The 14,613-nt window shown below is 39.8% G+C and overlaps 1 protein-coding gene across 2 annotated transcripts; it reads left to right on the top strand.

Moving 5' to 3' along the window:
* Positions 1-96: 96 nt before the first annotated feature.
* Positions 97-13,781, top strand: LOC112147483 (WW domain-containing adapter protein with coiled-coil). Of its 2 annotated transcripts, none has more exons than XM_024273924.1 (13): positions 97-428; positions 784-817; positions 1,550-1,739; positions 6,309-6,400; positions 8,820-8,929; positions 9,053-9,150; positions 9,222-9,512; positions 9,980-10,096; positions 10,364-10,512; positions 10,702-10,793; positions 10,930-11,110; positions 11,195-11,322; positions 12,522-13,781. In XM_024273924.1, the coding sequence occupies exons 1-13, from the start codon at positions 388-390 to the stop codon at positions 12,589-12,591; spliced, it is 1,593 nt and encodes a 530-aa protein (XP_024129692.1). In that variant the 5' UTR covers positions 97-387; the 3' UTR covers positions 12,592-13,781. The 2 variants fall into 2 exon arrangements, with proteins under 2 accessions (XP_024129692.1, XP_024129691.1); XM_024273923.1 differs by having other exon boundaries at positions 10,927-11,110.
* The last annotated feature ends 832 nt before the right edge of the window (positions 13,782-14,613 follow it).

Genomic DNA, 14,613 nt, shown 5'->3' with positions numbered 1-14,613 from the left:
AATATTTACTATTTTTTCGTTGCTACGTATTGCCGTCGCACAACTTAAGTTTTAATTTGAAGAGTCAAACCGGAAGTTGATTTTACACTCTGAACTTGACGTTTGGCTCCGGCTTCACCGCTTCCTGCTGCATCCGCTGAGCTACCATCGCCCGAGCCGAGATCATATACCTTAACTACATGTCAGATGATGCACTGAGGGTGGCTTTTAGCAAAGACCACCCGCTATGCAGTTCTGGGGCTCAGTTAGAGTTTCTCAGCTTTCAGGTTTATAGGATAAACTAAGCCCTGACCAGGAAGCAGAAGGAAAAAAAAGAACTGAAAGCAAGCAGACAGACAGGAGGCCACGGTTCCCCCTCACACACGTATACTCATCACCACGGCCTTGATGGTGATGTATGCAAGGAAACCAGCAAGAGTCAGCGATGGGTAAATCGAGTACTAGCCTTAAAACCAGATTACGGGTTCGGAAGCGGAACGCAAATGTTTGATCGGAAAGGCCGGCTGCTCCTCGTAGCAGTTAGCATGTCGCTGCTAGTTAGCTTAGGTTCCGGGTTGTAGCTAACGTTAGCTAGCGCTAAAGTGATACATATCGCATTTAGGTGGTGACTTGTTTCGACAAAATTTTTACTTGATATTATTAATTTGAAGTTTCTACTAAAAGTATCGGCTATTAGCTATAATAGCAAGTCGTGCTAACGGTGCTAACTTTACTCACTTCTGCTAAAGGGGAAATGCTCTACTGTTAAATTACATTGAATTCATTTTGTTTTTATCTCCACAGGTTCAACGACAGAAGGGATTCACAACCCTATCAGGTATAAATATTACCCCTTATTAAGCTTCACTGGGGTCCCATTAAAACTAGGTTCTACTCAATGTTATTAAAAACATGTACATTTCATGAAAACATACTATAAATAAGCTTTTAACAGGATTCTACCTTAAATTCCCCCAAAATATTTGCCTGTACAAAACTACAATTCATGTTGAGTTATTTTAATATTACTTGAACTATGATAATCACTGAAATATCTAAAAAAAAAAAAATAATAATAATTATTTTTGTGCAATACTTTCTAGGACCACAAATTCCAGCCAAAGAGTCAGTCCATCCAAAACTAAGTCATCACACAGTCTTTTTATCAAGCTTTTGTATTTACACTCTGCTAAACTAAAAGAAAATGACCGTAGTTGTGGCTAAAGAAGCATCTTTTTAAAAAGAGCTCACTTCTAGAATCCATATAGGTCTGTTTGAAGTAATCTTATGTATCACATGAAACACACACATATATATAATATAAATGTATATTTTTTCTCAGGTAACACATGCTTGAGCTCTGCTGTAGTTTTGTTGTTAAATGCTACTTTGTAGAAACTCCAAATCTTGTTTTTTGAGAAAACGAGTCCGACTGCTCAAGTTCAATTCCTACAGTGGATTGTGAGAAATGCAGTGGAACTAGAGCTGAGGATCACTGCCAAGAACCCTGATTCCATTCAGTTTGAATTCATGAAAGATTTTCACCCATCTTTTGTGTTTTCCTTTCCAGGCCCATAAATCCCAGCCAAAGAGTCAGTCCAGCAGCTTGTACCGCTATGACAAGGTGCGGGACGGCTTATCGGATCCCATCCCTCCTTACAAGGTGCTGCGACGGTCAGATGAAAGTCCCGTCAGTAGACACGCAGACAATGCCGGACATAGCAAGGCCCGAGTTTCCCACAATGTTAGAGGAAAAAATGGTAAGCTTGGTCGAGGTAACTTCACTACATTCAGAATAAAAATCTAGTTTTTGCTTTTATATCAAATGGGTTTTGAGGCAACTTTTCTGTAAGGTTGTATTCTTGCATCTTTCCATATTCTAATCTGTAAAACAGTATTTATACTCTGCTCAAAAGAATAAAAGGAACACTACGAAAACACATGCTATACATGAACAAATGAAATGTTCTTTTGAAATGCTTTATTCTTTGCATATTTGCATGTGCTGACAACACAGCCACATAAAAATTATGAATGGAAATTAGATTTTTTTTTTTTTCCTACGGACATCTGGATGTGGAATAACACTTTAGGCTGATCCAACTTCAATATAATGTCTTTGAAACAAATCAAGTTTGTGAGCCTTCACATGCATATATGACTTCCTGAAGCCTGAATATGATTGTGATGAGATGGGTCTCCTGTGGGATCTCCTTCCACACCTGGATCAAAGCATTTGCCAACTCCTAGACAGTCTGTGGGGCAACCTAACGTTGGTAAATGGACCGAGACATGATGACCCAGATGTGCTCTGTTGAATTCAGATCTGGAGAACGGGCGGGCCAGTCCATTACCTTCGTCTAGCAGAAACTGCTGACACACTGCAGGCACATGAGGTCTAGGATTGACTTCTATTAGGAGGAACCTCACAGCCGATCACACCGGCATATGATCTCTCAAGGGCTCATCTCTGTACCTAATGGCGGTCAAGCCACCTCTGGTGAGCTCATAGAGAGTAGTATGGCCCTCAAAAGAAATCCCACCCCAAACCAAAACTGACCCACTGCTAAACTGGTCCTGTTGGACGATGTTGCAGTAGCAGATCGTTTTCCGTGGCGACTCCAGACTGTCACATGTGCTCAGTGTGATCCTGCTTTCATCTGTGAAGTGAACAAGCCACTAGAGGAGAATTTGCCAGTCTTGGTGTTCTCTAGCAAACGTCTTGCACGGTGTTGGACTGTACACACAACTCCCACCTGTGGATGTCGGCCCTCATACCACCCTCATGGAGTTTATTTCTTACAGTTTGAGCACATTTGTGGCCTGCTTTAGGTCATTTTGCAGGTTTCTGGCAGTGCTCCTCCTGTTTCTCCTTGCATAAAGGAGGAGGTAGTGATCCTAATGTAGGGCTGTTGCCCTCCTACAGCTTCCTCCACATCTCCTGATGTACCAGCCCGTCTCCTGGTAGCGCCTCTATGCTCTGGACACGACACTGACAGACACAGAAAGCCTACTTGCCACAGCTTGCATTGATGTGCCATCCTGGACGAGTTCCTCTACCTGAGCCACTGTCTCATGGTAACGCTGGAGTGACAATACCGTTGGCATTCAAAAGCGCCCAAAAACATCATCCAGAAAACATAAGGATGAAGAAGTTGTCTGTGGTCACCACTCCTTTACTGGAGGTGTCTTGATCATCACCTATTTATACATATTGTCTATTCCACTTGAACAAAAACTTGTGAAATTGTCAGTCAGTGTTTCTTCCTAATTGGAGAGTTTGATTACACAGAAGTGTGATTGACTTGGAGAAACATTGAGCTGTTCAGGTTTCCCCTTTAGTTTTTTTAGCAGTGTATTTAAGTGGGAATTTATTCAAGATTTGGAAAAATGGAGAAGTAGAATAAATGGTACTTATTTTGGTAGCATAAATAAGTGTTTAATCTCTAATTACTCTTTAATAACTTTACAAAAAATAAAAACTCAGTTGCATAATTGAAGAAAGTCACATTTCCTGGCTCTAACGGTAAAATAATCTGCATGTTTCATCACATAACCTTGTTTGCACTTAGTGATACAATTTTGCTTATAGATTTGTATTGTGTTGCCTGAAATATTTAGTGTTGGCATCAACTTTATTTTATTTTTTCATGCATTTTAGAGCTTTTATTTCTTAATACTCTTTATTTTAATATACATTCTTCTTAATTGTCTTTAACATAAAACAGAAGGCTTATGGGCTTAATTTTTTAAAGGTGTCACTGGAACTCAAACTGATAATTTGGAAAATAGGGAGAGGGGGATCTGAGTTGATGTCAGACTCCAAGTTGGCCAACTCAGTGCTTTTTTCTCTCTCTCTCTTCGGGATCTGTTTCAGCAAATGCTTTAGTGTTGGAATAAGACAATAACATCTGCCACAAATGCATTTGATGAGCTAATCTTTTCACTTTAAAGGGGACAAGAAGAGAGTGAATTCTCTTCTTTTAAGATCCATTGATGTGAAGTCAGTGTGGTGGGGGGTTCAAAATCGGTGCCATTTGCAGCCAAGATGTGCTTTTACTCCAGGAGGCATTCTACCTTCTAATAATCCCATTGTCTCCTCACATCTTGCTAGAATCATTTAACTGGTGTTCCAAATTGAGATTTTAGGTGGCAATATGTCAGCTGAGGGGGCCAACAGTCTTGTATATGACTAGCACATCTTTTTACACTGTGCTGAGTCAGCACTCCCTCATTGACGATTAAATGTAGTGTGGGCCATGCACTCTATTCCTTTTAGCTAGCTTTCTTCTGTTGCCATATGTCTTGTGTTGTCACTGACTGGCGTGCACTTTAGATGGCTCACTGTGCTACATGATGGTGAGTGCATCTGAAATGACTGCAGCTGTGCCCCCAACAGACTCCTATGCATAAAGTAGATTCTTTCTTCATATTAAATCCTGCATTGATCCATATTGGATTAAGCATACAGATGATGCTAGCACCTGAACACCACATATCTGTGGTAAAGCTGAACTTTGTAGATATAAGCTTACAAATGTCATGTGAGTCGCTGCAAAAATATATATAGCCTATAAATTAAAAAGAACACTAATTTAAAGAAGAAAATGAGTTGAAAATAGTAAAATATGTCCATTCTGCCAGTCATTTCTGCTTAACAAGAAGTTGAATAGGATAATGTCAAAATCTAGAAACAAGAAATTCTAAACAAACATTCCAAAAGGAAAAAATAAGCTAAAAAAGCTAGCCGTTAGATATAATTAATTAATAAATATGTTATACAGTCCAATAAAAAGATTTTTTTTGTTAGTTCTTAGAAAATGGCTTGCATTTTTTGAGTTTTTATGGATTGCACAGACAAAAAACTAGCAAAATAGGTGAAAAAGACTAATTTTAGAAAAATATGATCTCATAAAATGTAAAATTAACAAAACTAGGTAGCAGCATGTACTGTTCTGCCTAAGAACCCACATTGTACTAAATGCAATGGTATGCCCTGGGAATTGATGCATGGATGCAGCCCTGCAGCTAACCCACTGAGCCAGTCATCTATTATTGAGACATAAATCCAAAATAATTTTTTAATTTGTCAACTTTTATTAAATGTTTAATAACATGTTTAAAATTGAATCAACAATTAATTTTTTTTAGACTTAAATCCAATTTTCTATTGTCAAGAGTATGAAAACAAAATTATTTTGACTTATTTCTTTATTTCTAGACCTTGGCTCTTAATGAGACATAATGTTATCAACTGTGCTGATTTTGAGAAAAGTTTAAATCAAAGAGAAATTAAAACAATTTAAAACCTGGTAACATATCTATAATATCGCAAAACAAGGTCTTATATCTTTGCAAAGAGTTCATCATATGGTTCAGGAAAACACGCCTCCCCTACTAGCTTTAGTAAGCTGAGTATACAAAATAAAAAATCCTCAACAATCAAGAACAGTTGGTCGTCCAAAATGATAAATTCCATTCTCTCTCTTGTAATTCTATTTGCCTTGGCATCGTTGCTTGAAAACTTTGGTTGTCCTCTTCTTGTAATCAGTACACAGTTCAGAATGCTATGACTTCAAGTGAAATACTAACCCCAACGTTAGAAAAACTCTTTGGACATACATCACCTTTTGATATTTCAGCACACAGGATTTACAAATTGCTATTCTGTTATCAGTCTCTGACACAGAGACATATTTCCAGGTCACTCATGTGGTTTTGATTGCGAAACGTCCTGTTTTAGCTGAAGTGTTTAGAGATTAAATATAAAAAAAATGCCTTGTAGACATTTTCAGCTGAAATTCTTCGGTGGTCGAATATTCTTAACAGTGATGTCATTCTTGGTTATCTCTCATGAAGTCCAGGTTGGCTCAGATGGCCATCTGACACTGATGCATCTCAACCTCAAATATATCTTTTTTTTTAGGTTATTTTTGTCTTTTTTAGTTGCCGTTGATATTATCTGTCTTCAGTGTGTCATTACTTTTCCTCATACTGTCACATCCAGGAAGGAAGGCTGTAGTCCCATACACCTCATGCTCCCTATTATATTATTACTTTTGTCAATTCCTAGCTTTGTTAGGTGCAGGTTTTTCTTTCATTAAAAGAAAGATATCTACCATTTTGTCCTGGTTTTTATATCTTAGCTTTTAAAAATGTTTTCTCCTGATAGTGTTCTATGAATAGTTCTTTAGTAGCCTTTCTTGCTAGCAAAGATGTTCCCTTCCTGGAGATTTTATTTTGGATCTTGTCTCCTGCTTTTTAGCTGTGACTTTATAAAGAGGTGATATTATTTGATTTATTAAAACAAAGGGTTTTTTTTCCTGAAGGCACCAGCGGCTCACCTCAGGAGACTTCCCATAACAACAGCTCCCAGCATGGTGCCGACCCTCATGCTGCTCAGAGCAAGCCTGCAGACCGGGTAAGGGCGTGTGTTCTCTGATGTTTAAATCACTTCAGTTCATCAGATGAGCCTTTTTTATGTCTATTGTGAAATGGGCCAGAATGCTACTTTTGATTTTTGGATGTAGAGCTTCATGCAGATCTATTGCTTGAATTTCCACAGTGTTGTTGCTAAATTCCTCAAAGTATGCAGCTTTGAAAAATCTGCACAGCTCAGATGTTTTTGGTGCTTCAGGCTGGCGCGATAATTTGATAATTTGTCTAAATTGCACACCACTGTTGGAAAATTCTGGATGGTATTTTTGCCTAAATGTGTCCATAAGCATGAAAACCTTTTAAACACTATTTTTTCCTCTTCACTTTGAGTAAACTGTACAACCTATCATCCACACAGCTGAAGCTCTAATTTGGTTTATAGCCAGATCCGGTTTTCTTTCAGGATGTGGTTTAAGTTTCATAAAAATACTTACTATACTTACCTATGATTTATTTTATCGCCAGACTTCTGTTCATTTTTACACTTAATCCTGGCTTTTCCCAGTAAATGCTGTCGAACTAGAGCTGGGTATCACTGCCAAACATCCTGATTCCATTCAGTTTGGATTCAGAAGTTTACTAATTGATACGATTTCCATCAAATGTTGATCTATTTTTTTTTAACAATTTCTATCCAAAGTTAATTTAGTTTGTTTCTAAAAAAAAGTGTTTTATTTCTACATTTAACACTAAAGCCCATTTTCTTTACAAACAGAAACACAGAATTGATCAGTTAATGAATCAATACTTTTTCCTTTTCACTTTTGTGTGCAGCATGTTACAACTTAGATTTGTCTTATTTTTTAAACATAAAACAGAAGAGGAATTAAAACATTTAAAACAACTTAAAGAGCCACTCTGATGAAAAATGTGGTTTTGGATGTTCTCCTTGCATTTTTTTCATAACGCATAAAGAAAATTAAGATTAAAACTTAAAACTGTACTTCCCAGTATTTCTTTATTGAGACCTTTGTGAATCAGGGGCAGACAAAAAATACAGTTTAAAAAAGAGTTTTTGACCTAGAAAATGCACTCTCTGCTCTGTGCAAATCTCATGCATCCACTTTTAGACAAACAGATCCATATTAGTCAACATTTCCTCAAGCTGACATCTGGCTCTAAATTATGTGACTGGTTAGCTCCAACACTGCTCACCATTTTAGTTGTTCCAGTAATGTTAGGTTGGGAGTGTGAGGGGCTGTAAGCTAGTGGATAGAGCTCTCAGTCAGGGGTGCAGAGTCGCACTGCAGTGATAGTCGCGGTCACAACACGGAAGTGAATTTCTAATGAACTCCTGTTGCTCTACAGAAACTATGTCCCTGAAACTTTTTTTTTAACGTTGGCTAAAACTTGGATAATCATGATTAAAAGGCCACTGATAGATTAAAAGATGATTGAATGATCTTCTGTTTGGTTTATTATGGAGGTCTTGGTGAGAATAATTGGAATAACCGCAATGAGCTTTATAAAAAAAAAAAAAAAAACCCTCTAATGCTACGGTAACATTTACAACTGCCACCGCGTGATGGGGAGGCAGAGTCTTCAAGATTAGCTGCAGCCTTCCAATATTTTTATTTATTTATTTTTTTAAGTTTGTTGGTGTGGTCATGAATGTAGACGGTGACAGTCCAATGAACATCAGTCAGGCAGGGATGATGTCATTAAAAAAGTTGGGCTACAGCCACGTGATCCAGATCGCCGGCCATCCGGCAGTAGCTCTAACCCTAAGCTCACACGGCTGATTTATGTCAGGTCGTCACCTGGACCCCGGCCCGTGTCTGCACTCCTACCGTACGCTTTCTAACAATCAGATGGTGGCAGGGAGATGGCAGTCCAATCATCAGATGATATGGGGGACCCTGGAGACCCTCCCTTCAGTCAATTATTGCACTGCTGCCTTCCTACCGCCGCGCAACCTCCAAATCTGCTCAGGCGGCCACTGCCTGATGTAAAAAGAAATAGTCCGGTCGGCGCTCAATTTGATCTTTTTCTTAAAAGTTTGGCTGCCATCGTGCAGCGTGGAAAAATCAACTGCTGCTGACCAAAAACAAATACCACCGGGCGGCCGCCTACCAAATCTGCTGAAAACTGCATTTAGGTCAGACCACGGTGGAGTTTAGGCATATGTGACTGTATTCTGAGAAGCTGAAAGTCTACTAACATTATTGCTAACATGCATCACTGTTCTGAACAAAGATTAAAGCTGTTTTAGGGCAGATTAAATTAAAGACAGGTCAACAAATGGAAAACTGTCACGTACAGCTGCACAACTGAGAATAATTACAAACTTAAACCAATCTGCTTTTATAAGACTTGAGTGTTGATAGTATAATGTTAAAAATCAGTCCAAAAGGGCATCATTTAAATAATATCTTTGATTCTTTCTTCTGTCTCAACACCAGGACCCAGCAGACGACTGGACTGAACACATTAGCTCTTCTGGGAAAAAGTACTACTACAACTGTAGGACTGAGGTCTCTCAGTGGGAGAAGCCCAAGGACCTGCTGGAGAGGTAAGATGCTCCTCCGTTTTCTCGCACAGATGCTATACATGTCCTCTTATAATCCACAAATAACAACCTTTGAGCAGCTCCTCGTCTCGTTTGCTTAATCACTTCCATTTGTTTTTGCTTTAGGGAACAACGTCAGAAAGACACGACCAAGATGGCAGCTAACAGTTTCCCGAAAGACATGGATTACAGACAAGAGGCCTTGCAGGACAAAGCCACATCCAGTAAGCCTCGAGAAACGAGCCGCGCACGCTTGTTTCCTCGTGTTTTTCACGCTAATATCCTCGTTCCACAGAGTCGACGGCAGGAGAACAATCCAGCACCTCCAGCTCCGGCCACTCCTCCTCCTCCTCTTCCTCTTCTGCTCAGAGCTTAAACTCTGCCGCCGCTTTAGGTTCAGCGCCTTCCAACACCACATCATCATCATCATCATCGTCCTCCTCCTCCACTTCAGGGCAGCCTTCTGCATCCGTGCTGTCGTCTGCGCTGCTCCAGGACCCGGCGCTGCTGCATCAGCTCCTGCCAGCGCTGCAGGCGACGCTGCAGATGAACAACGGCAGCATGGACGTGGCCAAACTGAACGAGGGTGAGTCGGGAGAGGAGTCTACTACAGTTCATATAAGCAGAGCGATCAGAACATTTTCCTTTCAAATGAGGTTTTTGTTTTAAAAATGGATTAAAACTTTAGATTCTTGCTGATAAAAAGTAAAAAATAATCATTTTTGGAATTTTAATTGCAGATATTGATAGTTCTTCCAATGTGTTAAAATGTTGCAAAGGTAGTAATGATTGTATTGTGATGCACAGACGTCCTCTGATGATAGATGAGTTTACCCTGCAGCTCCTAACCTCAACACAGTCACCTGGAAATGAATTCCTTCCTGTTTTTTCAGGACACGCTTGCCGTTTAACCTTCCACTTCCTCCTTTTGATTTCCGGTTTTATCGCGTGCGAATTACATAAGCAAAAGTCGCCTCGAGTGGCGGCTGACCCCGGTCTCCTGACGGATGTGCTTTCTCCTCCTCCTCGCTAACATGCGTGTGTCTCCTGCAGTCTTGACAGCTGCTGTCACTCAAGCTTCCCTGCGGTCTGTGCTTCATAAGCTCCTCGCTGCTGGACCCGCTTTCAACGTCACTGCTCTGCTCGCCGCCGCTCAGCAGACCAATCAAGGTACAGCGTTGTTGCACCGGCTGCTTTCCTCCAATAATCACATTCCTCATGTTTTTGAATCTTTGTTTTCACTTTTAAATCAAAATTGCAATCTCTAGAATGTTTCAGTCCTATCAGACTGTCTTTCTTGCTGTTTTTGCCCGTGGTAATGCCTCTCTGGGGTTTTGTGTCGTGTTCTGCACAGATGGTTTAAACATAAAAACTAGCTGGTACCGCGTGACGGCTTGTGTCTGCATAATCATGAGCATCTGTTTCTTTTGTTTTTAGCTCAGCATTCGAGTCCATCCCCGGTCTCTCTGACGACCGATTCGTCGTCACCACGGCCGTACCTTTCACCCCGCAATGGCGTACCCCAAAACACCCAGAAGCCCCTTCTGGGCATGCACGCCTCCAGCATCACATCCACACAAACCAGGGTGAGTCGGAGGGACAAAGGTGTGCTTGCTGGTGCCCATAAATCACCTCTTTTTTTTTCTCTTTCTATTGTTATGTCTGCTCTGCTTCAGGATGCTTTATCTCTGTGGTTTTTCTACCGCGTGTCTGAGCTGCTTTGTTTTGACTCACATTTTTCTCCTCTCTCTGGCATCTGTTCTCCTTTCTTTTAGGGCAGTATGTCTTCAGGAAAACAAGGAGCAGCTACTTTATCCCAGACAACAGAAAAGCGTCCCGAAGACCCCAGAACTCTGCAGCAGAGAAGGTAGCTTCCACTGCCAAAATCCACTCCCCTTTGATTAACACCTTAAAAGGATCTGTCTTTGTTGAAATGATCACTTTTTGACATGTTAGCATTTCGTATAAATGCAGTTTAGCATGAGTTTGTTTCATTCCAGCAGCCAGGAGCTTCTGTGCTCGGGATCTAGTGTATCGAGTGGTGCATTGCCTCTCGTGGCGTCCAGCAGCAGCCACGCTCAACTAGAGGCTCCCGGCTCCTTCACTCCCTCCCTGGCTGCTCACTTTGATGAAAACCTCATCAAACACATCCAAGGGTGGCCTTCAGAGAACACTGAAAAGCAGGTACAATACACACCTTTTTTTTTTTGTTTGTTTGTTTAAAGTCGATTTTAAAGAAAACATTTTTGAACCGAACTTTTCCACCAGGCGGCTCGGCTGCGCGAGGACTTCCACAACATGGGCAGCCTGTACATGTCTGAGATCTGCACGGAAATGAAAAACCTGCGCTCCCTGGTCAGAGTGTGTGAAATTCAGGCCACGCTGAGGGAACAGAGGTGAGACTACAGCTAAACCCCGCCTCCCAACCAGCTGCTGATACACACTGACGTGAATTTCTCCTCTATCCCTCCTACATTTAGCCCCCCAAATGGAGAGTTATGGAAAAATAGTGGCTATGTCTGAATTCCCACCCTGATCCCTAACTATTAAAAAACTATACACTGCAGGACTATCTTGTCCCCTGGATTTTAAAAGCATTTCGTACACCATACTCACTACTTTTTTCTTTTTTTCTGAACACCAGTTATGACATCACTGATTTCAAAAGGGAAAATCCAATCAATACAAACAATTTACAATGTGTAATTATGAATCCACTGTGTTCTGATACTGAAAATGTAAATAGTTTCTTTAAAAAAATTACATTTAACCATTTATTATTTTCCAAAAGTTGTTTAACCGCAGTGCATTGTGGTCTATATTTGCTAATTTAGTGAGCAATTATTGGATTTTAGCAAAGACTTCTGGGAAATTTCAAGGTTACTCGATTTTAGAATTCTAGATTAGGACAGCACTACAAAATAGCTAACACACTATAGTGAGTAGTGGAGGAATTCAGACGTAGCGTGTCTTCAAATTTTGACGTCACTCCCACTCAATGATGTCATCAATAGTCACCGGTCAGCTACATTAGCACGAAGCTGCTAGCGCTCAGAAATACATAACATCGGTTTTAAACTTAAAAAAGTCATTACTTACGTTTAAATGTAAACTTTTCTACTTTAGAACACACCCACATGAAGGAAAAACGCTTCTGCTCCATGGCACAGCACGACGCGGCGGTACTCTGTATCCCTCCGCAGTGAGAGTTAGTCCTTAAAAAAACAATTTTAGACACCCCTACCTCTCCAAATGTCCCTACAATTGGAGGGGTAAGAAGAACTTCTATGGTCGCATATCCCAAAATATCACCCTGTGGTGACCACATTCATCAGGTGGCCATACATCTGCATTTTTATATGCTGCAGAGGTTTTAAGAAAAAGTTAAAATTGTATGGTGACTTGACAGTTTTTCTCCAAAAGTTGGCTTTTGTTGGTGGATGTGAGGCATATTTTAAGGTCATGCAATTGCAGTCCAGTGACAGACGGGGATTACGTTATTACAAAATCCTAAAGTGTGTTTTGGGTTTTGGACCCCTGAGTGATTGAGCTCGACACCCCAGACTAAGAGCCTCTGCTCCTTTCTTTCCGACAGGATCCTGTTTCTGAGGCAGCAAAGCAAAGAACTGGACAAACTGAAGAATCAGAACTCCTACATGGTTTGAGGACCTACGAAGAGAAGGTTTTGCATGGTCAGAGGAAATCAACAAGCAGAAGAAGAATAAAACACGGACAGCAGGCTGCTGCAGAGCATTTTATTCTCTTTGCTTTCGCAACCAACAAGTCATTTTATTTTTTTTTCTTCTCGATTTTAATCCCCTCTCCACCACATTAACCGCCTTTTTCCGAAAAGGCCAGCCTGACAGTACATCTGCTGTCACCAGGCGGACACAGAGGACCTGAGGCTCTTTACAAACGGCACCTTCTGAATCCACGACGCTCGGATTCTGTCTAATATATTGACTCAAGTTGTTTTCAGGTGTGTTTTTATGTGTAGTGGTGAGAAAGAGATTCAGTAAGACCTAAAACCATCTTATAATCTGTGTGAACGTTCTTTGAAGGGGGGGTTGGGGGGGTAGGACATGCTTGTTTACTCTCAAAACTTTTGATATATCTGTCATGCATAGAAATGTCTGGATTCATTGCAGTGATACTTCAGTTACTTTGCATATTACTTGTAAATTGTTTTGCCATCCAATAGTTTTCAAGCCTGCTTTGTTTTTTGTTTTTTTCACGTAAAAGAGAAAAAAAATCTAAAGAAATTGAGAGACTACAAATTTTTGGTTTTTACTTGGTGATATTTTTTTTCCTTTTTTCCAGTGACGCAAATTCACTTAAAGTTGTGTTAGTGCACTACAGAGTTTTTCACGCCATTTTTGGGAGCGTCTGCCAGGCGCCGCTGTTTTTTTTTTTTTTTTTTGCTTGCCCATTAGTTTTTTGTGAAAATATTAGAAATATTACATTCCTTTCACTAACTTTTTGTTCAAAAAAAAGCAAAAAAATAAAAGTTAAGTTATTGTCAAACTTGAATCATATTAAAAACTTTTTTTTTAACAGAAGGAATCACTTCTTCTCTCCCACTTAGGTTAAACAGCTGGTCTTACTGCAGCATTTTTATCAACTGACTTCAGCCACAAAATGGTTGTCAACTATTTTTCCAGCATCCTGTTTGATTACAGTTGTACACTCCAGCTTAAAAATATCTTTTTTTTTTATTTTGGTCTCTCTTCTTTTTGAACCTTTGAATAGTTTCCATCAGATCAGAAGTGCACTCTTCTTTTAGGGAAGGGGGAGAGGGATGGGGGGTCTGGAGGCTTTGTATTCCATAAAATATGTGAATAAATGCTATAACACAGCTGCTGCCTTTTATTACCGTATGCATTTCTTTCTCACTTGGTATCTGATTGACTGTTACCTTTTAAGTGAGGAAATAGTTTTCTTTCATACTTTAAAAAAAAAAAGTTCATTTTTGCGGCCACAAGATGGAGACAGTGAGTAACATTTTCAAACGCCTCGATGGTGCAAACTTGCTGCGATGGCAGGCATTAAAACCTTCAGTGCACATTTGAAATGTTACTCATTTTAAAGGTAATTTGTTGGATAAAATTGAACCACAGCCTGCACTCCATAGACGTTTCTTTATTTAATCCAAGCAGTTCCAGATTCTTGCTTCTGCCCATTTCAGTGGCTGATCTTTGCTGGTGTTTCCACTGGAAGGTTGATACTATTAAAACTTCTTAAGCATATGCAATATAATAACTGAACTTTCAGGCAAGTACATTTTTTTTTTTTTTTTATCATGGTTACACCTTTTCCTTTTTGACATGCAGATGAAGATGCTCAAAGCTGGAATTACGCATTTTTACATAATACCTTTAGAGTATTTTGCACAATTACCCCATCAGAGTGCCTCAGTCTTTGGCACTTGGATGCTTTCAGAACTTTCTATGGAAATTTATTCAGTTGAAATATTTTCTTTCCACTTTTTTAAAGCTCCTTTAACTTTTTTGGGGAGGGGTTAAGAAACTTTCTGTCTGAGATGATTTCCAACATTTCCATAAATCATCTGACATCCACCACAAGCTTTCTTTCAGTAACCTGGAGCTGTTTGTCTCTTTGCACTGATATATTGTTATTTTTAAGTTACATGACCTTCCAAATCAAAATAATTACTAAGTCTAATATCA

Source organism: Oryzias melastigma, linkage group LG17 (assembly GCF_002922805.2).
Source record: "Oryzias melastigma strain HK-1 linkage group LG17, ASM292280v2, whole genome shotgun sequence".
NCBI lineage: Eukaryota > Metazoa > Chordata > Actinopteri > Beloniformes > Adrianichthyidae > Oryzias > Oryzias melastigma.
This window is presented reverse-complemented; position numbering and strand designations above follow the sequence as displayed.

Coding starts and splice junctions, on each gene's coding strand:
- LOC112147483 (XM_024273923.1), top strand. CDS start 388: ATGGTGATGTATGCAAGGAAACCAGCAAGAGTCAGCGATGG. Junction 1,740..6,308: donor CAATGTTAGAGGAAAAAATG/GTAAGCTTGGTC, acceptor TTTTTCCTGAAG/GCACCAGCGGCTCACCTCAG. Junction 6,401..8,819: donor AGAGCAAGCCTGCAGACCGG/GTAAGGGCGTGT, acceptor TCTCAACACCAG/GACCCAGCAGACGACTGGAC.